This window comes from Lepisosteus platostomus, chromosome 13 (genome assembly GCF_059453375.1).
Source record: "Lepisosteus platostomus isolate fLepPlt1 chromosome 13, fLepPlt1.hap1, whole genome shotgun sequence".
Classification (NCBI taxonomy): domain Eukaryota; kingdom Metazoa; phylum Chordata; class Actinopteri; order Semionotiformes; family Lepisosteidae; genus Lepisosteus; species Lepisosteus platostomus.
Window position 1 is genome coordinate 8,621,528 of NC_142623.1, and position 23,993 is coordinate 8,645,520.

At 35.2% G+C, this 23,993-nt stretch overlaps 1 protein-coding gene and 1 long non-coding RNA gene across 3 annotated transcripts in view; one reads left to right on the forward strand and one right to left on the reverse strand.

Annotated features, from left to right (window-relative positions):
- Window positions 1-18,177, reverse strand: part of LOC148649827 (uncharacterized) — a 41,001-nt gene extending 22,824 nt beyond the window's left edge. The window contains exon 1 of the long non-coding RNA XR_015925941.1: window positions 17,883-18,177. This is a non-coding gene — a long non-coding RNA (uncharacterized LOC148649827). The remainder of the gene's footprint in view (window positions 1-17,882) is intronic.
- pacrg (PARK2 co-regulated) overlaps window positions 1-23,993 on the forward strand; it is a 106,756-nt gene that overhangs the window by 20,331 nt on the left and 62,432 nt on the right. For both annotated transcript variants that reach the window (XM_088602995.1, XM_088602996.1), the window contains exon 2: window positions 2,833-2,967. In XM_088602995.1, coding sequence (XP_088459121.1) covers window positions 2,833-2,967 — 135 coding nt within the window. The remainder of the gene's footprint in view (window positions 1-2,832; window positions 2,968-23,993) is intronic.

Consider the following 23,993-nt stretch of genomic DNA (forward strand, 5'->3'; position numbering starts at 1 on the left):
TGCAAAAAAAAGCCCAGGAGCTTTCTCTGGTGTGCCTGTGCATTCCCCCCACTGGCTTTGTAACAGGCCATGCGATACAACCCAACAACTCTTAGCAAAGGAAAAAAAGAAATGAAAATGCAAGCTTCACAAGGGATGACAGGAAATTGACAACCCTTTACCAAACATCCATCAATGGTGTTCATAGCTGCTCTAACGTCTACAGAGACTTGCCTTGCAGTCTGTTTGATGGATCACCTGCATGAGCAAGAAGCCGCACCACACCGAACTTACCATCTGAATTGATGAGCCACTGATTTTCCCTATCAAAGTTGCGTGTCAGCACATGGATGTACTATACTAATAGGATTATCTGAGCACTTTGTTGTCATTTAAAAAAAGACACAGGTCTTGGTGGGACTAACTTGCTGGTCTCCTTGGACCTAAAAATCACCTCTATGTGAAGGGGTCAGGAGCTAGTTCAGGGTCCATGAAAAAAGGCTATTGATCCTGTAACAAATAGAAAAAGAAACCTGACAGCTAATAACATGGATCTGCTGCTCCATATGTTCTCCAGATGTTTTCTTTAATAACCATAGACCTGACTTTCCCTCTATTGCCCATCGTCCCTAAGCTCTGATTTGACCATCAGTGCAGTACAGCAGGAAACCAAGACGTGTTTTTTCGAAGAGTAGAGCAGCACAGTGTGGATCCATTTGCATTTAAATTATGCCTCTCTTGTCGGTCAGCCTTTGTGAAAACAAACCAGACCAAAAACATACCACACTGTTTCATGGCTTCATAGAAACGACACAGAAACAGAACCTGCTTATAAGATGATACCACAGCTTCATCTTGAGATATTTGGTTCAGATTGAAACTAAGATATACAGTATGTCTTGCAAGCAGTAGTGTACATCAGATAGATTTGCATTTAACATTCATAATGTCTGTAGCCTTACATTTGCAAGTGAAGGATTGTTTCAAATAGATTCCTTGGACTCCATTCCATCAGAAAGACTGTAGAAGACATCCTTAGAGCACTTCCATGAATTCATATTGCTAGCACAAATGAAGGCTAGAATGGAGTGCAATAAATTTTACGAAAAATCCTAAATGTGACATAAATGTTAATCCAAGTATACTCATAATGATAACATTTTTTTAATCAATCTTGTGTACCTACTAAAAGATACAATAATTTCTTGGGAGTGTTCTTAGTACATACAGTAGGAGCAAAATGTACTCATATTGAAACCAGTGTTTGTGCTTGTCTTACTTTCTGCTTAGCATTATAGTGCTTAAAACTCCACCTCAGTTCAACTTTCTATAGTTAATGATTTTTGTGTACCAGCTACAGTGCTTTCCTTGATGAGAAAAAAACAAGTCAAGCAATCACCTGATTTAATCTGACATTGCTGAATATATTAACTAGAAGCCTTACCAAGATGTTATACCAAACATTCTAGAAACAGGTAATTGCTACAGTGTTCTGTTAATGATTAGAAAGTAATAAAAAATGAAAGTGACAATTTTGTCCTGTTTAAAAACTGTCATGGGATTTAGAAAACAGGGATTGATTAACATTTACTTTGTTGGTTTACTGTTATTTTTCTTTCTGAATATAATATAACAATTTTTTGCTTCTCAAATGATAGTGCCCTGTTATGGCTTCCAGATCTTGTTTCAAAACTCTGTATTACAAGAAATGTGATATATTATATACTGTAAATAGAAATTTATATTTTAAATGATTTGTATCTTTTGTCCTGAATTCTTTCAACACCTCCCTCACTATTTCACTTCCCACTTTCTGCTCTGGTTGATATTTCAATCCTTCCAAAGAAAACTGCTGATTTTATGTCTCTGGTTTAATTAAATCACATATCTGTAATGTTGAGCCTGAACTGTGAAATAATCTGAAGATTAATTGCAGGATATGAAAAAATACAGTCCTGTCATCTGTGACCAGCTCCAGATGGTTATTGCTGTATGCAATATTGGCAGTGTATCCATTTATTATGGTAAACTGCAGGAAGCTCACCTTATGTGCTTTATCTTAAATGCTTCACTTTTTTTCTTCTTGATTAACATCACTTTTATAGGAAGTATTTATGATTCGTATAATAAATATGGTAATAACTTACTTGCTGTTTGATCAATTTACCATGTCAGTCTGACATGCATTAGTCTTAGCTGGTCATACAGTGTGTAGAACTGACTTATTGGTAAATCTACTGCCGTCAGTCACTACAAATGCTTCCTAGTTAGTCATACAGTATTAAGTTGTGTAGTCTATGAAACTTCAGATAGGAATGACTCATCAACCTTTCTGATTTCTGATGACATGCTAAACTGAATAGCTTTAGGCCTCTTTGATTTTTTCCCTCAAAAGATGGAAAATATCTTCTATTCTAACATTTCTCAGCTAAGAGGCTTAATTATTATTCTGCTTTCAGATGTATTACAATGTTTATATAAGTAAATGTAAATTAGTATGTATGTAAGTGTTGACAGTATTTGTTAGTTTGTTCATCAATGTGTATTCCCCAGGGAAAAAATAATGTTATTCTAGGTCTGAAATTATTAAAAAAGATGTCACAATTACAAAATTCTGCTAGCTTATGTTCAAAAAGGAGAGAAAAATATTATGTATGCATACCTTACAAAAAGTATTCTTTCTCTACTGTATATGTACAGAGATAGAGTGAAGTATTCATACATTTCTTAAACAACTGTTCAGTGGCATTACATCTTTTGCAAATAATTAAAGCCACAATAGTGTGAAAACAGTGGTCTTTCACCTTAAAACCTCACTTGAAGTCTTAAATGGGTCATACTTTTTCCCTGTAGGTTGTTGGACCACCTGCAGCTGGAGCTTTTCGAGAGAGACCTGCAAAGCCTACAGCATTTCGCAAATTCTATGAGCGAGGAGACTTCCCAATAGCTCTGGAACATGATACAAAGGGAAACAGGATAGCCTGGAAGGTAAAGTACAGACAGAAGGAATGTTATTTAACTCCGTGTACCCAGAAAAAATATCACTTTGTTGTTATCCCTAGACTGTATACCTTTTTCAGATGAGTTTGTTTGCTTCTGCCTGGTGGTATGCATACAATCTACAGATATGATGAGGGTCCCCCTAAGGGGACTCCATGAGTTTTAATTAGTCAGGGAATGCCTTTACATGTTACCAGTTCTCACAGTAACACAGAAGCTAACCCTGATGTGCAGCATGATTAACCTCCTTTCATATTTTGTTTAGTGCATGTTTGTGCTTGTATCTGTACATGCATTTGCATGTACGTTTATTGTAAGTGTGAAAGAAAAAAGTCCCTGTCCATACATGTCAAGGTTACTGGAAATGTTTCAGATGTGATTACTGAGCTTATGTTGATAATATGCAGAAGAACGTCAAAAATAGTTCAAAGTTCAAAAATAGTATAATTTCAAAGTTCTAATTTAAAAATAATTGTCTCCCTAATGCAGCTTATGTGGAAAAACACAGTTAAAAACTTTGTAAGAATTAAGTCATTTTTGTGCCATGGAAATGTATTTAAAAAGTTTTACTTTTAAATTGTTTTTCTAGCCATGAAAAAAAACATTGCTCCCCATTCACTGAAGAGATCCATTTTAAATTAATATAAGGCAGTCAAAATAAAATCATGATCTATCCAGTGGATTAGTAAATCTTTTAAGGTTATTGAAATCTGTCTAAAAATAGTGAATAATCATGTCTGAGACTCACAGGTTTTTCTTGTAACCTGCTGTGCGTCCTGTACTCTGCTTTGCTCTGGTCTTTGCACCTCATAGCCCCTTTTGCTGTTTTATGTCAGCAGCAGACTTGAGAAAAGAGCAATGCGTTGCAAAATGAATGAGAAGCCTTTTAAAAAATAACCAAATGAACATTTCATGTTTCTTTCTGCTAAATATTAAGATACATTCACAAAGCATTTAACTCCATGATTCATTTACTACATTTCTTTTTTGCAAAACAGGAAAAAAGATTTAAACTTTAAAGTATTAATGTATTAAAAAGAAATAGCTAAACTCCCTATGTAGAGTAAGTATGCATCCCAAATTAATTTGATTAAACTTTGAAAAAACTTTGTTGTGTTGCTTTAGTCTTTGAAATGAACAGATACAAACTTGATAGACATGATGGGAGACATATTATGGAATACTGCCCATATAGCCATGGGTCCTGTTACATTCCAAAGTTCAGTAATTCATCCAAAGACATACTTCACTTAAAGCTCCTGGCAGCATATTCAGCATCTCCTTTTCTGTGCAGCAGAGTGCAGTAGTGCATGCCTGTTCGCTCAGGAGTAAAGGCTTGAGCAATCTGCCTTTACCTCCAGTCTGACATCTTTAGACTGCTTGAATGGGACGGGATAGTTTTGCACATAACATTTAAAGAAAGAGGTCTGCCAAAGAGCCAAGAGGGCTTTAGCCTTTCCCAGCCCACTTACTTACTAACTCCAGTCTTTCCTTTACACTACATGCCATATCTTTAATTCAATTTAGCAATTCAGTCTCATAACCCTAATAATTCCCAGTAATGCAAAGTGTTGGATAAATGCTTTAAATTTGAACCGGCTGTCTGTGTAATTATGTCATTTTGCTGGATTATTTATGTGGTTAAAGCACAGAGGGAATTGCCCGTTTTGAAGAAAAATTACAGAACGTTTACCAAATGCACAGGAGGTTTATACAAACTTTATAGGGAAAAACATAGCTATGGACTGTTTGTGCAGATAAATTAATCTCTTGTGTATAGTTGTGATTGTGTATCAGTGGAAAGAAAGAAATGTTTTTAGTTTTTATGTATTTTTGATGAGCAGTGAGTGTTGCTTTTCAATGCTGAGGCAGTGCATCTGCTTAAGAAGGTTTTTTATCTTCTTTTGGTCTGAAGGCACACCATAGGGCTATCACTGCCAGATTCTGTCAATGTGGTCTTCACCAGGTTGTAAGGTTACTACAACTGTCTGAAACAATTTCCTTTTAAGTTTTTGATGTATAAATTAGAAAACTTTTGCATGTGTATGTGTTCAGTGCAGATATGAGCATGCTTCAGGGTCTGTGCGTTGGAATCAAATATCATGGGGAAAATAAAATGTTTAATGTGGGAAATACAATCTTGCAAAGATCTTTTGAAGTTTCTCATGGTAGACTTGCACAAGACTGTGTGGTATATCTGAGTCACCAAATAAAAATAACGTCATGTTCGCACTACAATAGGTCAATAAAAATAGAACCTTTCTTTGTTTAAACTGACAGTTTGCTGTGAGGATACTCCTTTTTTTGCATAGGGTATCACATGCACATCCTCAGGGGGCTAGGAATCAAGGCAAAAACCTTAGTTAGGCCTATTATGACTGCAGCTCATTTTACCTCATCCTAGTGGGATTGCTGTTTTACACTTGTTAACCGGTTGGCTTGCAGCCTTCTGACTTCTTGCATTGCGATTTAGTGTCGTGTCTTGTGTCCTGTGGTTTATGGAGTTGAAGCGGAATGAAAACATTTTATAGGAATATCAATGCAAACCCAGTTTCTGCGAAACAGCAGCGGGGACGATCAATTAATCTGATCAAGCGCTTTAGGAAATGGAGAGTGTAAGCGCTCCCGTGGGATGGATATCCATCTCCTTGGAATGATTGAATTACGTGTGGGGAGAGATGACGAGGTCAGAGTCGCTATGAAAAAAGCTTTTTACCCCAGCTGCCCATTTCCATTTTTATGTGCTAGATGGACGAATGACTTATTCTGACAATTACATCAAGACGTGTACATAATTTTTCTTAGAAATTAATCCTAAACCTGCTGTGTGAGTCATTTGCTGTCACCACTCCTTGATTGTTTCTGAAGCAGATGAAGAAAATGGGTGACTACATAAAGGAACAGGTTGAGATTGTTTCTTCTTTTTAACTGTGGAAGTCTGATCTTCTGTGCATAGGTACAAAACATATTGGTATTTTTTTCACTGGCCTTCTGTGTAGGTACATAATTCAAAATACACTATTCTTTTGTTGTCTTACAGAAATCAAATAGTTATACATTCCAGTTGTGTCCATATTAACGAAGACTAGGTTAAGTTTTTTTTAAGTTTTAAAAATATAGGGTATATATTGTTTTACATTGTTGATATCAGAAATGAGGCATATTGGTATAAAATAAATTAGTTCAATTCTACTGTTGTCTCCACATATGATATGTAGCAACATTGAACACCAAAATGTGAGGAGAAAAATGTTGGTCAACCATGTTGTTTGTTTGGTAGGCTAGTTGAGGAAAAGGAAATAAAAAAATACCTGTGGGAATTTGGAGAGGGTTAAGTAAAGTAAAGGTTATAAATAGAAACATCGGACATAATTTGACAAAAAAATAAACACAACACCAAGGACTGTGCCACTCTCATGGGAGCTGTCCTAGGAAAAACTGTGAAGTTTGGATTGCAGTCGTTTTGTCTGTGCTACAGATGATAACCACACATAGGGATAATATACATTTTCAACTTCAGGAAACAGCTAGGATGGTTTTCTTTTGTTCTGTTTTTCAGATTATAGGCTACATTGTATTTTATTCTGACTCAACAGCAGCTTCAATAACTGTGTTAATGTTTCCAGCCTTTCAGCAGTTGTAATGAAAATATCTGTTGACAGTTTAGAGAAGTTGTTATAGTTGAGACTGTCTTACCCTGGAAATTGCAAATTATCTTTCTTAAATGCCTGATTTGTTCAGCCCTAGATCAATTCATATTAAGCTTTTGGATTATGTTCACATTTTTCATTGAATCCAAAAAAACTCTTAGAGTGGTATACTTTTAAAGAGATTTAAATATCTACTCAAACATTCTACACTAACAGAGTCTACAAAGAATACATAGAACTGCCTCAAAAGACATAGCTTGTGAGCAAAAATGCTTATATCCTGGAACCTAATTTTAGACAAAAAGGTTTAGTGTTTTAGCAGTATTTGCCAGGACAGGCACAAAAGAGTGCTTTCATGCGCTTTTTTCGGTGACTGCCTTCTTCCTCTTTGCTATCCCACAACTATCTATTGTTGGCATCTGGGTGAGATCACCTCCTTGCAGCTGGCAAATGCAACTGCAGATGGCTGGCAACACAAACAGGCGTTCTGTTCAAAAAGCGAAACACAGGCAAGAACTGCATTGAGATTGCCACTACAAATCTTGCATTGTTACACTCAGTGTTGTCACCCTACCTTTAGAACTGAGAGATATATTGATTGGCACTTGGAATGCCACTGGCTCTATTTCCAAATGGAACCTTTAATTAACTAAATGGATGGGGTCACTGCTCTGAATTCAAGTGTGGATTTTAAGCAGAGCTCTGCATCAGCTCCGCTCTTTCAATTGGGAGAGAGGATGATCATGTAATCAGTGCAGTTGAGTCTGCTGCCCCATCTCTCTATGACCCCCTCCCTTTTTCTCTCTGTCTCTGGTGGACAGCTGTCCTCGGTCTTTGAGTTCTCCTATGTTCCTCTGTCCCCCCCCCCCCAACTCCATCGAAGGTTAATTGGTTTTGAAATGATTCAAATCATTCTGGACACTAATGCTGTTATCTTTGCTTTTGTGGTAGAATCTTTAAAAAAAAAATAACACGCATACGTAAGCCTGAAAGCCTTAAAAAATGAAAAGCAATTTAATCTACTGTTTCTCTTTTTCTTTTTTCTCATCCTAGGCCTGTCCCTGCAAGTCTTTAAGTTAAATTATTGCAGAATTTCATTACCTTGAAAGCTTTTCTGCTGTTCCCTCCTTCCCCATTCGAACCCCTAATGTCTTTCTTGTAACCTCAAGGTCAGAATATTAGAATCTTTGTAAGTGCTTAAGGGTCTCCGTGATTAATGCACTGTACAAAGTGCCTTGAGATTATTCTCTACTGATGGATATAAAGATCCTGGACACTGCAGGTTTAAAGGTGCCCTGACAATGTCCTTGTTATGGATAGGCACCTTACAAGGTGATATGCTTGCCGTCTTTTCTTCATCATCAGTCCACTTATTTATACTTTTCTTTTACTTTTTTACTTTCTAATCCTGTTGACCTGACCTCCTTGCTGTTTGTGAATAATATTTTCTCTTTTGTCTACAAAACTATGTGAATAAAAGTGTTTTGGGAAATTTAAATGTAGGGTGTCAATGATGTCTCTAAAATATTCCACAAGATTGTCATGCCATTTTCTTATTTTATGCCTGAGCACACTCTGGTAAATTGAAGAGCAGCAGTAGGTGCCAATAAACCCGGTTTGATTGCCAATATAAAATTTAGCACATGATCAAAAATATTTATTAAATCATATCAGGTGAAGAGTATTACTTTTCATTTTAGATTTAATTATTCATGTGACTATTCATGTGACTGAATTATATCTGTTTTTATCAATGTCACTAACCTGTGTCATGTTAAACAAATTCACTCTGTGCTTGTAGCACTGTCATTCTCAAGCATATTTTGTTTATAGCTCATTGAAGACAAAGAACAAGCCCCTTTTGAGTCCCAAATGTATTTTTATAGCTTTGATTCTACACATTTATATAATTTTAGTTTTTACATTTTGTATCACAAGGATGAAAAGAAATACTGTATTTAAAGATGCTTAGATTTGCCTCAGATGTGAGGTAAATGGAAGATAGTTTGATTGCTATTTTTGCTAATATACTGTACCTGTCAATGAACAATCAACAGAAATACTAAACTTTGGACCATAGAAGCTCAGTGTGCTCAGTAAAAGTTACGAAAGCCTGGCAACTTTAGAGTATTGACTATGACTATTGAATCATAACTGGGGGTTTGTGGTAAGACGTTTTTGCTCAGTTATTGTATGTTAAGGTAGGTTATTGCTCAGTTAAGGTATGTTACCCATATGCCACAGTGTAGACAGTATACATGTGAAAAATAGGGGTACATTCACTGCTTTGGATCAAAGCATCAGACAGATAAATTAATAATTAATCAGGGCTTTCAGAGTTTTGCCAAAACTCCCATGGGATAACTATTACTACTGTACATCACATTGACTTGGAATTGGCAAACAAAGACATCATCTTGATTTCAGCAGCCACCGATCTTGGTCAGTTTTTTATATCTCAATTTAACTTGTATTGAAGTCTAAAGTTTTGCATTGGTGGGTATATAAGATAATACCTAAGTTTGTCCTTTTAATGTTTTGAATTCAGTTCTTGTAGACCTGGTAGAATTATCTCTAAAATAAATTAGGTATGTTTTGTGGTTTGATTCGGTTTGTCTTGTTTACCATTAAATCAGTATCATATCGATTCAAAGTCAACCACGGTTCTGAATTCAGTGGGTGTTTCAGTTTAAGATGTTATCTTTTTTTCAATGAGCTTTAAATAAAGTAGCAGAGACCCTTCATTTTTTTAAACACTGTCATCTTTATTCTCCTAAAAGATGCTGTCATTAGATCACAATGAGCATGCATCTGACATCATAAAACACTTTTCTAAGGAAACATCACAGGTTGTTATGCCAATTTTACAAATGGCTAGTTATGACTTGCATGTGATGGGATTCCAGAATATGACCCCAAAGGGATTCTCTTGAAAAGAAAGGCTGATGTCTATCATTTCTGTTATTCATTAATTTTTTTAAGTACTGTTAAGGTAATAAACTGAAATCTACTAAATGAAATCAGTTGCCTTTTATTAAGTGGATAGGTACACAGCAGTAAATCAGAGAAGTGTGTTGTTTAATGTTCATCTATAAGTGTAAAGTTTGCCAGAAGAAATTACTCATGTGTGTTTTAAGCACGTTTGTATTTTCCTTGTCGGTGCATTTAGAATATTGAGTCTTGAGGTCACACTGCTAAAAAGAAACTTTTCCAAAATGATTATTACACTTTAAAATATATGTAAACTAAAAACAGTGTGAATCTCAATACTTAGCCAAAACAAAATGTAAAATGAAAAACATTCACAAGAACCTGAGGCTCTTATAACGCTGGCATAAGCAGTTTGTAATTGGTAAAATACTAAAACCATATTCTGTAACATTTTTCTCTGCTATATCTATTAATAACAAACAATTAAATTGTTATAGAGCTGTGACTATAAATTAACATTGGTATTCACGATGCCTATCGTGTACTACTGAACAGCATCTCGTGGTTATTCATTTGGAAGTTACCTGACAATTATATTCTTTTTGCATCTGTTAAGGAAGATATGTGTGGGCCTGAGGCACAAATTGGAAAATGCAACACTCTTGACTTCTGTAGTCAGTCTTCTATGGGAGTAAGGCAGTAAGAAAAATGAAAAAGATAAACCCAGACACTTACACTGTATAAAAGCAGACAGGCAGCATGCAAATCAACAAAGGTCATTTTACTTTTCTTTCAAAGAAATATAAAAACAAATATACAAATAACACGAAACAGGGCTACATTCTGTGGGAGGAATAAATGGAAGAAAGGCAGCATGAATGCTGTCAAGAAGCAAACAACACTAAAATTTGATTTTTCTTTTCATTTCATTCAAAGTGCATTAAGAAGGAGATCTACTGTCCTTTGGGCTATCCTAATTTTGTTGGATACTCCCAAAAACAGCATGCAGAGCCAAAGATTTGTTTTTAATATTTACTTGAGTCAGCTTGCTAAATGTCATGTCATGTTACATACATATCTACATTTTAAGTCTTTGATAAGGGAACTGTAGCAGTCACTAACATTTTCCTTCAATCTTTTTCTAAGACATTTTATACATAAAATAACAAAAACATTGATTTTGAATTTTAGGAAATTAAGTTCTTTTTAGCAGATGAATTTCAAGAAAAGGGGATGTTTGAAGGCCATGATTTTTTTTTTAATTCTGAAGTGCTGTGATTAAATGGAAAGATCTGCACTGCTTTCACTCTACAATGGGGACTGCTAGTACAGTATGAGATGTTTAAAGCGTTGCAGTAGTAATTTAGCACTCTTGAATGTAACCATATACTTGAAGAAAGAAAAAAGATCAGGTGCGCTTTTTGATACAGGAGTGGGTGCCAATTTGGTGGCTCTTTACTCTCTAAGGGCTTGTCTCAATTACCCTAATGAGTCTGATTGACTCGCTCCCGACTGAAATGCAGTATGAGCATATTTGCCATGCAGAAGGGAGGCAGGTTAGCCAAGTGGCGGACCTTGAGGTTAAACTGAGCGCGCCTCTCTCCTAATGAGTGGGAGTTAGCTGACTGCCTGATGTAGAGCATGTCCTCATTTGTTGATGCTTCACAGCAGACGAGGAAAGAGACTGATTAAACCTTGAACTCCTTACAGATTGATTAAACATCAGACTTTTATTCCACCCTTCCCTGTTTCATTTTCATTCATTCAAATATAATAGGATTGACCCTGGGTATTTTTCTACAGTTCAACAACAGATGTGTTGTCAGACAAACCTTGTTTTTCCTTTGCCTTTTGCAGATAATCAAAGTACATGCTCACTTTTAGTGCTTTAGAGCCAGCAGATGTTTTACAAGAATTTAATATGTTACATACTGAGCATCAAAGGAAGTTAATCATTGTATGTAAATATGTTATTAGATAAATAAAGTATAAACGCATATTATGTATTTGGATATTGATTAGATGTTTTTGGTGTCATTTGATTAATTGATTAATAAATCAAGAAAGAAAAACATGGAAAGCAATCAATATGCCCAGCTTATCAAGAGAATAACACTTTTGTGCCATCAGTATGTTGGAGGCTGGGCTAAGTCAACACACTATAGCTCACCTTCTTTAGTGTTCATATCCAACAGTTTCTACCCTGGCAAGACATTACAGCCAAACACTGTCTGTCAGTGATAGACCATGATCTGCAAGACACCTTGCCAGGATTAATAAGGAGATCCAGGTGTGATGGTCTGGACAAGATTGTCCTGTTGCTAGAGAACTCCACTTGTAGTGATTGATGGCAACAATGATGCACAGTGCTACATTGATCAAGTATTGTACTGGGACTTGCTGCCCATCCTATGAAGTCATCCTGATCTAACAACATTCTAGTAGGGAAACACAAATCTTCATGTAGCACATGTAACATTAGCTTTCTTGTGAGATGACAATATAACAGTTGTGCTGTGGGATCCCCCGCTTGCCAGACTTGAGACTGAATTTTTGAGGGGATGAGCTGGGACTCTGTGTGGCAGCTAGGACTCAGAAATAAGTGAATCGGCACGTGCTTTTTCTACCTCACATGATTTTTTTGAGCTTACCCTTTCAGGCCAGTCAGGGTGAATGTGAAATATGTAATAATATAAGAGTGCAAATAATAGTTCTTATATTCACTTATACTGTACCACAACAGTGAATGTAAAATAACCTCCTGTGAAGAACCTCTTTCAGTATCAGTACGCAAACTGTATAGTCTGCATTCCATTACTATTGCAACACTAAGCAATCTAACACCTATCTAGTCAACATTTCTATGTGGTAAGAAACATGTATCAGTGTTTTCAGTGATGATTATAGTTTTCTTTCAATACAGACACATGTTTTGTGTGTACAGTTAAAAAACCAGAAACTTTGAAGACTGTGCAGATGATTTGTACATTTTTTAATACCAAGAAACACTCTCTATTTAGAGTACATTGAAAATGTTCCAATGTATCCACAAACGTAATGAAATACTTATACGTCAGAGGAGTTATGGTGTTGTTTCTATATTTTTCACTTGATTAGCACAAAAAATTAAATTAGGTTTATGATTTCTAATACTGTATGCATTTACTCTGTGTTTATGTAAACATATATACAGTATACAGTATGCCAATAACATGTATATTTATATATTTATATTTTAATATATAGCATTGGTACAGTATATTACTTCAGAAATTAAGTTTAATAGTGTATTCTATAAGTATACAATAATATGGGTAAATATTTATTTTTAGCAAATAACAGTACTTTGTCTGGCACTATATTACTTTCGGGAAGCATTTTGTTCCTTTAATTTAATTTATTTCCAACACTTACCATGATATAGGTATAAAATTGAATACTTAAATGTAAATTTTCTTCTGATATGATTTTGGGGGTAGGATCTGTTCATCCAAAAGTATATATGTCATAAGTATCCATGTAATTCAAGGTTGAAATAAAATTAACTAACTGATTGACTAAAATAGTATTTTAACATCATTACATATTCCCTAGAAAATGTGTTTTCAAAAAAAACCCAAGAAACTGTTTCCTCATTCCTTCTACATCCTGCTCTCTTGCCCCCTCTTTCCTCCTGCAATTTCTGTCATGTGTAAAAAACAGTTTCCATTTAGACAAACTTAATGACCTTTCAAAGTTGAAAGGGAATCTTCATGCCAAATGACCCATAGCTCCTCATCAGATCCCTAATTTATGAGGGAATTTGTTTCAATAGGCTAGGCCGTGTTGAAACATGCTGAGGATATAGCAATCATCCTGGATGTCTTTGTCCATCTGGGTCCTGTTGGCCTGCATGTTGCCTGGCGTTTTCCAGATTTAGTCCATGCATGCCTAGGAATTTTCTTTTGTTTGTGATTTATCTGATTGGCACAGGCCTGAAACTGCAATGCCACTTCTCAAATCTATGTGTATAAGCGTCAATAGCTGGAATTAAGTCTAGCTGGAATGTGAATCCAAGCTCCTGTCAGTGCTGACTGAAACCCACTGGCTAGTTTGAATGTGATTAGTCATTCCGGGTGAGTTTTCTAATAACTGTAATGGCTTCTAGTATAAATTATTGCAAGCTTGCCTCTCAGACACAATGTAGCCTCTAAGTCTAGTAAAGGATTTACGCACAGTGACGTTCTTTATTTTTATGTCCATGCATTTTAATTCACCAAGACAAATTGACAACTAAGCTTGAGAGGTAAGAGAAATTGCACAGATGCATTTGCTAATGTAATTAGTGCAGTACTGTAAAACTATTGAATATGTCCTCTTTGCAATAGTTTAATGCAGTTCTTATCTTTTCCCCAATTCCACTGCTACAAACACTCTTAAGGTAAAGGAGCTGTTCTAGGAGATATTTGTGGAATTTGGCTTTAAAAAATTAACTGCCTACAGTCCTTCAACATGTTGCACATGCTCTGAAGAGTACAGATAAAACAAGCCAGTGTTTTAGTTTCATGCCTCTGTAGCTCCTTTGCCAATGATATGGAAAGTACAGTGTTTTTAGTAGTGTGGGACGTTTGTGATATTAATAAGAATAACATAGAATTAGATAGCAACTGTGATCCAATACAAAAGTTATCACAATTAATATTTGTTATTTGTGATACAATTGCAAATACCATTTTAGTGTGTTCAACCATCTTTAGCAAATGCTTCACTACTACTCACTCAGTTCAATTTCTGGGAATTTTCTATTATAAAAATGATTTTTAATTTTATGTTTCAAAACCCTGAAACTGATATACATAAAGTTTACCCAGCAAAGGAACAAGCAAAGGTTTATTCCATGCTGAAAAGAGAAGAAAAGAAACACAACGTTTCGGCTGTGGAGCCTTCTTCGTGTGTGACACTTGTCGTACCTGAAGATGGCTCCACAGCTGAAACATTGTTTCTTTCCTTCTCTTTTCAGCATGAAATAAACTTTTACTTATTAATTTGCAGCCTACGAATGCTGATGCAGCTACCTACTTGAACAACTAAAGTTTAGACAGGTTTCTATTGCAGTAATTAATAGCTAATATCAGTTTATAGTCTTTTTGTTTTTTGCTCAAGTTCTGTAACACTCAGTGCATTTTTACTCAGGTTGCTAGAAGTGTTCTGTCTGTCTCACCATTGATCCTAAACAAACATCTTTCTCATCCCATTAGAATATTCCAAATGATTTTCTTTGATTTTTATGTTTTGAATTTTTATATAACTGCAAACAAGCATGCAGAACATCAAGCACTTATTTCTTGAGAATAGGAAGGCTTATTTAAAAAATTGAAATAAATACCTTGAATGTTCCCTCTAAATTTAATAGCTGTCAGTTTAAACTTGGAAAGAAAAGAAGGAAAGAGAAAAGCAGGCCTAAAATCTCAACACATTGCCTGCCTCTCTAAGGACTGTTGTAAAAGGGGTTATAAAATATAGTGTCTGCAATCACCAGAGTCATAAATAACTGAGTGAGATGTTACTTACAGGAAACCGCAGTCTTACCAGTACTCCTTATAATTCTGTATTTTAAGTTTCCAGATCACAGCTCTCGCATTGAGCTCAGTAGCCCTTGTAATTAAAATTAATTGTTGCTGCTGCAACTCCCCAGCACTTAATGTCTTTGAACCCAAGGCAATATCTTCAAATCTACAAGCAGGATTTATTTATGAATATGGATATGCAATATATCATGCATAGAAAAAAAGGATATTTAGACTGTAATTGATTTTTTTAGCTATTCAGAAATGAATCTGTAATGCAAATTATTCGTCTTTGCAATTTCATTCTCCAAGATCTAAAGGTTTCAATAAGATGTCAGTTCTGTTTAAAACTACACAGCTGCTTTTTCTATACCAACTTAAGCTTTCCTGCAAAAGTGCAAGTGTGTTGGCATGCCTCTTGTCATTTCTTTTTATAAGATTTTAAGATTTTGCTTCAGGCTTGCAATAAGATAGTCCAGGTGTCTGGAATGTTAACTGAATACATACAGAACGTGAAGAGAAAGTAATTTTTCAGTGCTTTTAATTAAAAATTAAATGTGTACTGTTTTCCATTTAGTCTACTTTTTGTTTTTCTTTTGGTACTTTGTCTATAGCAACTTGGGTTTAGTTTTATGAATGATGTTTATATATGACAGGAAGACATTTGAAAGAAGAATTGAAATACTGGCCCCAGCAATTTTGAATTTTTGCAAAATAGACTTTTGGATGTATATATTATGAAGCAATGAATTAAAAAAATACACATTTTAAAAATCTATTTGCTATTATTTTATATTGTGATCAGTTCAGACTGGGGCATTTCCGAATTTCTATTTTCCCCGGTATAGGAAGCTGCTTAAAATCTGTAAAGCAAGGTCCTGTGTAACATTAACTTGAGAGAATACTGGCTTTATTGATTCAGGCCAAGGTTAATTAAGCTTTCATTTTGTGTAAGCCTAAGTGCTTGAACTTCTGAGTGAGACAGTCAGTCATGTTTTTAAACTCGATGAATGGCAGGAATGTTGGCATAAGTTAAAGATAAAAATTGGCTTCTCTTTTAAATATTAAGTGATACGAACCCTAAATAGCTAAGCTACACAACATCGTCAGTCTACATGTAATCCATGTCAATTCACTTAGAATCTAATTAACAGGAACATTAAAGAATCAAACATCAAAAAAATTAAAGATGTAAGAGAACCATTTAATTGCTTTTCATGTTTGAATAATGGAACTAGTTTTATTTTCTTTGGTTTATTTAGGATCATATTTAAATAGATCTTTGACACATCCAACATGAATGTAGAGAACAAACATTTCAGGACATGATACGTTTTTGGAATCTTTCCTCAGGGAAAAAACTTTTGCTGGTTGCACTCACATTCTAAGATGACTTTCCTAACACAGCAGTAACACTGAAACTGAGAGAATTTAATGCCAGAGTATTGCTTCACTTTCAGAAACTATATGGGTTGAACTGTGCGAAAGATACAACTTGACTTCCAGCTGACCCAAAGAGATAGATATCAAGTAGATCTTGAGGAGGAAGGAGGAAGGTCATCCTGTGGCTGTGACAATGTGGGGACATAAGACCCCATATAGTGACGAGAGCGGAAAATGTGTATGAAAGACTACTTTTTCCTTTGCGGTCAAAGTTTTGTTACCTCTGCTGTGATCAAGTCACTCCAGTTTATCTGGAATCACCCAAGTGAGCTGGGCAAGAGTGTAAAACAATCCAAACCAGAAACCCATGCAAAAAAATCATAAGTTCCTGTCGTATAAACCCTGTGTAATTTACTGTAGATTTGCGCTTATCTTGCCAGTAAGGTTGGATGGAATTGGGCATGATGAGGCTGGTGTTTTGACATATCAACATTTTGGATATGGACACATAGCCAATAAAAACAATCAGTATGTCATGTAAATGAATCAGTAAATCAATTGATTATGATGACAGGATTTACACAATCAATTTGTTTAATGAGAGTAACCTTTTGAAGAGCAGTTTTTCATTTAAAGGGCATGTTCTGGGGTGACTGATAATTGCTACAATAACAGCAAAACAAAGAAACGAATATGTCTGATTCACAGCAATGACCACACTGCTCTTTTTGTTTACTTGTTCAAAGCACAGGAGTATTTAAAGTGGTTATACATTATTAAAGTTGTTTTCCATATATATTTTGTATGTTATAACAACCAGATCACCCTATGACATAAAAATAATGACCCATTATACTGTATCTCCTAGAAAAATACTTTAGAATAACATGGATTTTGGTGCTAAAATAGTTTCCAGTCTTATGCACAATACTTCACTTCTTCTCCTCTTCTTAAGATTGCTTTTCCTGTGGTGTAAATATTATTATATTATTATATTATATAATTGCACTTAATGATTTTTTCTACTTTTACCTCTTTAAATATGTTTAAAAATATATTAAGATTTTCCAATTATGTACAATTATTTTTATCCTTTCAAATTGGAATGATATCACTCCCTCCACAAATACCTCCATCCATTACAGGCTTTCAAAATCTTAAATATTAAGATGAGCCTCTCACTCAGTTTTCTGGTATCACTAGTCTAATTTTAACAGTACCTCCAACACTAAAGCTGAGCACCCAGCAATTATCCTGGTGCTTATCAACGGAATGCAGATTCCTTTCTGCTTGATCACTTCCAGTCTTATTTTAGGAAATGAGGCCAGACAAGGTACTCCATACAAGGTATCCGTTTAATATACAGTCAAGTAGGGAACAATGATAGGCCTACCTGCATGTAACCACTTGAGTGGAGTGACAGTAAGTCTGAAGGGCTTTTCCCAAAAGAATCCTCGTTTCTTCTTCGAGTATCAGGAGAATTAGCCATCACAAATATGGGATCTGGCACATCTCCTCTGTTTGACACAAGCCATCAAGAAAAAAACTACTTCAAACAAAAAGGGAGAGGCAGCCTTGCAAACCCTTATCTTGGAAAAGTTAAGGGTTTTGGTGTTGGGGTTGGGTGGGCCCTGCAGGCATGCCTCTCATAAACCCCCTCTGTCATTGCTCCCTGTCCTCACCACAGAGCTTTTGAGCCCACTCAGTGGAAGTGGAGATAGTTTATACAGCCAGGAAAACTGCAAACACAGGAGACAATTGGCTCCTGCCTTATCACTCTGTGCCTTAGTTGCAGACGCAATTATGCGCAACATTTCTCTGTCAGACCCTCTTGACTTTCAGCATTTTTCTCCTGTTTTTTTCCTTTATTTTAGGACAAGCAATGTCAGACGCCTTCGTCTTTTTTTCAGAAAGCTCTATATTGCAGGTCAGCTGTGCATTAGCCTCGGCCCATCTCCAAGATTATAGTATAGAGTGAGCATAGTATATTATATCTCATCTTCTGGCTGATAGTTTTTAACAATGAAATCCTCTTTTCTCAGGACCGCATAGAAAATTGCCTATGATATCTCTAACCTTCTGCTTTAATAAATCCTTTCAGTGCAAGAAAGAAGGCAAGAAGCACGGAATTTTAGTGCTGTTTGATCACGTATGCAATAGAAGGGCTGTAAAATTTGAATGTCAAATGTAGATAGACTTTAGCAAGATTCTGTATATCTTTCTTCCAAGATTTTATATGGGCAGTATGCACTCCACCTTTAGAAAAGGTTATTATAAAGAAGTAATAGAAGATATTTTTTCACATGGCCTTCTAAACTGCTTAACATAGGTTTTTAGAACCTTTTTCTTCAATGAAAATAAATACAGAAATCACAACATATTGAAAGGGCTATCTATAGTCATTGTATTTCTTTGCAAAGTAAAACAGGGCTTGAGTAAATCATTCTCTGAACTGACTACATCTACATTTTTGACTACGCTCCAAGCGCAGTATGACGTATGATACTGAATACAATGCTGTTTGTGGTTTATAATAAATCAGCATATAAAAGATAAAAAGGACATAATTCAATACAAATACAGTACTGTTCTGTACTGTTCAAATAACTACTATTTCATCTTACATTGTCCGAATACATACTGTACCATTAAATCTTTTTAATATTTTTGAGCAAAAATAAATAAACACTTATTTCATAACACTTTTAAGGTGGTTTAAAAGGGGATTTAATTAATTATTTTTTCCCATATTAGTGTTCAATAGCAAAAGCTGCATGATCTACTTAACAGCAATACAAAGATACATTCAGATACAGTTGGCTAAAATACTGTACATGAGGGATAGACCACTGTGCTGTTTTCCTGCCAGCTCTTATATTGTGCTATTTGAAATACTGTATATGAAATATTATTGAAATTTATATGAAAAGGCACAAATAAATTAAACACGAACCTGTTGTCATTTCAGATCATTTTACACTAATATTGCCTATTTGTCTGACCCATTGACCAAGGATTTGCATCATGACAGACCAGAAGAAACAAAGCTTGTATGATTTAATATCTGTGCTCAAATCTGGCATACATTCTTATTACTGCATGTGATATTTTCAACTTAACATCCTGAGAAACCCAACAAGCTAATGCTGTGGTGTGGCTCCAGGAGTACATTGCCATGTATAGTTCTCCTACCTTGTGTCTGATCTCTGTATGGTTAAAAAAACAAGCTACTGTGCCACTGCAGGGTTCACATTGATGTGAACATTCAGTATGACGGCCTATAGCTGCTATGTCCTTTAGCATCTCCACAGGCCGACATGTAGAAGCTAAAATAAATGGAAGAAATGTTTCATCTCATCGGTGCTCCTGGTTAAAAGTGTTTTTATTGAAACGAAACAGCCTGTTGAGACCCACAGTGTGAGTTGCAAGGTAAAATGCCAGATATAACACTACTTAGAGAGACAGACTTAATTCTTTTGTGGTGGAGCAGGAATCATTTCTCTTATTTCTACCTAGTTGTTGAGACTTTGACAGGTCTCTGCTTTTCTTAAACAATATGAAAATCTCGAATAAACAAGGTACCATGCTTAAGATGAAAAAAAAGTCTTCTTGAATCTTGTGAATTTTTCTGTAAAATGAAAAATGCTTTCTGAGTAACCTTTCCTGTTGGACACTGCTTTTTCGCATAAGTTGGAATCACGTGCATCAGCAGTAGTAACATTTATCTTAAAGGAAATGGGGCAATTCAGTTGCATTTAATGTGCAAGGTGAGGATGCCAAGAAGAGTCAGCTGTCCTCTGTCCACCTATTCTATTGAGAAACAGAGCTTCGCTTTTCAAAGCTGCTGTGCCTGAGGTAGTAATTCACTGCGGGACTATTGTCTGGTAAAACTGGGTCTTTAAATAGCTGAGTGAGACAATAATCAGCACATATTGCCTCCAACTAGCCTAAAGCTGTGCGCGATAGAGAACTCTTTCCAGTATTTGCCACTATGACGACAAATTACCCCTTGCAAGATAGTCTATTACACAAGTGAAAACCCTGCAGTGATTGAACTACACAGCCAGAGCATCCAGATAAACATGTCAATTCATTCAACTCCAGATTTGACATGATGCAAATATACTCTGTTACTGCAGTATAGTATTTGGCTGCCTTGATAACGTGGGATAACTGCCTTTATGTACAGCATCTGCAACAAGCCCTCTGGCAGCTGCTTATTATTTTATTTTCATGTTCTATATGAAATCTGAGCAGAGACAGTACTGTCCTTTTATTAAAGTATGCATTTTTTTTCTTTCTAATCATTCTTTTTCCACAAGTATTTTGTTGGGTGTGTTCAGCCATGAATCCTTGATGACCTGAAACCTTAAATATTATTCTTGCAAATGTAAAGAATTAAATCTTTACATCTATACATATACTTGCCATATTTTTATTAAGAAAATCACAGTAAAATGTTCATTAACAACTATTATTTGAAATCATGTTTAGTAGTTGATTCTATTATTCCTAGCATTTATCTATAAATATTCCTTTTAGAGTAGATCTTTTACCATGTTCTCTTTTTACTTATGAGTTCCTTCTTTATACCGTAGGGTCAGTCAGCTTATACCCATCTATTGAATTATTTTTCAGATTAATTAGTGCTTTACAGAATTTCCAGGTCATCACCCTGGAATGGCTCACTATCATACAGAACCAAAATTGAAAAAAATGCACAGAGAAAGTTAATAACTTGAAAATGATCACAGTTCCTATTCAATTTGTGTAGGTTCTGGAACTTAATACCTGTACCTGGAGTTAGTACCTATAAATGTATTCATTCAATTTTGACTGGAGGTATGAAAAGTGTAGAGCTCAGGCAGGGGAATGCAAAGTGGCTCCCCAAAATTGTGTATTTTGATCCTCTTACTGTATATTTATTAGCACGATGCACATGACACTGGTGGTACCTTGAAAAGGAGTTTTAAATAAGCCTTAGTTATCTTTAAGCCTGTTGCACTCTTGAAACACTCCATTCATAATTCAAATGGACTGAAGAGAATATCAGTACTTCAAAGCTAGTTTAACTTTGCTGTGCTCTCATTATAAACTCTCTCCTTGGAAGCCAAGTGTTTTGCTTGATATAACAAGTAGCATATTTTAATGAAGGCGAAATTTAATGGAGGCTTAATGTAGCTAAGATCCAAGGTATAATAGCCTACTATCAAAGATAGTGATGAAATGGAGAGTTTAACTATTGTTTATTTATTAGAACAATAATATGAGTTTTACTCTTGTTTATTAGAACAAGGTTATTACTTAAAATGCCCCTTTACCAAAAGCAAAGATGGAAATTGACAGGTAAAATATAACTCATACAATATTATGATTATTAAGAAGTTTACAGCATTTATAGTTCTGGTTAATGCTAAAGTTATTCTAATCCACCACAATATGACATCCATTTATGTAATGTGTATACAGCATCAATGTACGTATGTCTTTAAATGGGGGTCACGCACAACTGTACTTGCAAGCAGTGACTGATAATCTAGCATAAATATCTTAATTTCTGATTAATTTCTAATTAATTAGCTTTCTGATAAACATTATGTCCCATTAACTATATCAATTATTTACCTTATCTGTGATTTGTTTGCCTTAATTATGCTCCGACTGTAAATTTCTGATGCATGTTTTAATCAGTTATTTTCCGGACTGTGAACTCTCACTGTGACACCCGGATCTCTTCTTTGAGTAAAACATTAATTTAAACAGCTGTAGATTAAGTACATTGGCATCCCTGCATCAAATGATGAAAATACATCATTATTATCAATTACAGCCTCTTGAAATTTAAGGACATGTTCATTTCCTTGAAGGGGACATGTCAATTTTCGAAGATTATAAATGGCTAGCCATGACTTTTTTATCTCCTGTTTATTTTTTATAATAAGAAGATCACTTATTTAGTGAGAAAGTGTCTTCATGTTGAATTAAAAAGATAAAATTAGGAATAATAAGAAATCTTAAAAAAAAACTTGTTTTATTATGGATGCTCATTTATTTTGGTATTTTAGATCAGGTAGTTAATACAATCCAATGTTAGTGTTACAGCTAATACCAACAGTACAATTTAATTAAATTGTTAATTGAATTGATAACATTAAGTTGTTTAATTAATTGTATTATTTGTAATGAGGGAAACCAAATACCAATTTCCACTTTTAATGGACAATAAAGTCAATCTAATCGCATTTAAGACAATTTTGATAGACTTTCTTTGGCATTCTAGAATACTTAAATCTGTTGTGTGTTTTTTAGATAAAAAAGGAGGGCAGAAAACTATACTTTTCCCTGTGCTAGGGTGTGTAGCAGCTTCTCAGAAAATGTGACCTACACAATCCATGTGAAAGGAATTTATTATTTAATTGGGCAAGTGAAGATTAGGAATTACCTCAACTTCCAAGTGGCCATGATGCTGCAGTATTCTGAACTGTTTTGCTCACTTTTTGCACACACAGTCCTCTTCTTTCCTCAAATAGTTACTAAAAAAGAATTCTAAATTGTTTAAGAAACCCCCAGCTTACCTTTTTATCCCATTACCACCACATCTCCTCAAAGTCATTTATTATCTAAAGCAGCCTCTCACAAGTACATGTCTGTCAAGGGGATTAGTTCAATTATTGCCTTCATTTCATTTGTACATTCTGTTTAATTTCATTAGTAAAAGACAATGGTTTAAAATATTGCAGCCAAAATGTCCTGCATTCCTAGGAATTGCAAATCTTGAAAAGTTTCTAGCCTTTCTGTTCAAGACGAGACAGAAAAACATGAATTGCATTGTGCAATTTAATTTATTCTTTTATTGTTTGTTGTTGCTACAAAAAACTGCAAGAAACAATATGTTTATATAGTATGTTTCATGTGTGCTCATAACGTAAGGAGATAGTATTACCAAAAAGCATCTGCTCTGAACAGAGGATTTCAGGATCCTATGTCTGAATTTAAGACAGGTTTGATTCAGGGAAAGAAAATTAGGCGACGCATAAATACTTTACCATGATTTCTCCATGTAGCAGGTCCCTAGGAAATCTGAATGAGGCTTCAACATAATTTAATAAATATATGTTCATTTCTTAGCCTGCAGTAAAAAACACAGACTGTATGATGGAGGCACTGCCGCTGTCTCAACATGGTTATATACTGTACAACTCCACTCTGCAGCATAACACAGTCCAGGGATAGCTGAACCTTTTGTTCCATGGTGCTGATGGAGGGAGGCTGACCCATCCATCAACCCTCGTATAATTTCTTATAAAATTCTAAACTCAGCTTGAAAGATTGCTAGTTTTGCAGACACAGAGAAAAAAGGTTATCTTGACACTAGGTGGACAGTTGAGAGTTTCAGAGCAGCTGCCATGATTAAGGGGTTAATGAAGAGCAAAGAGATGCATGGGGAAATGAATTTCATGGCACATTGTCTACAGGGTCGAGTAAACTAGAATCCTTGGGAATT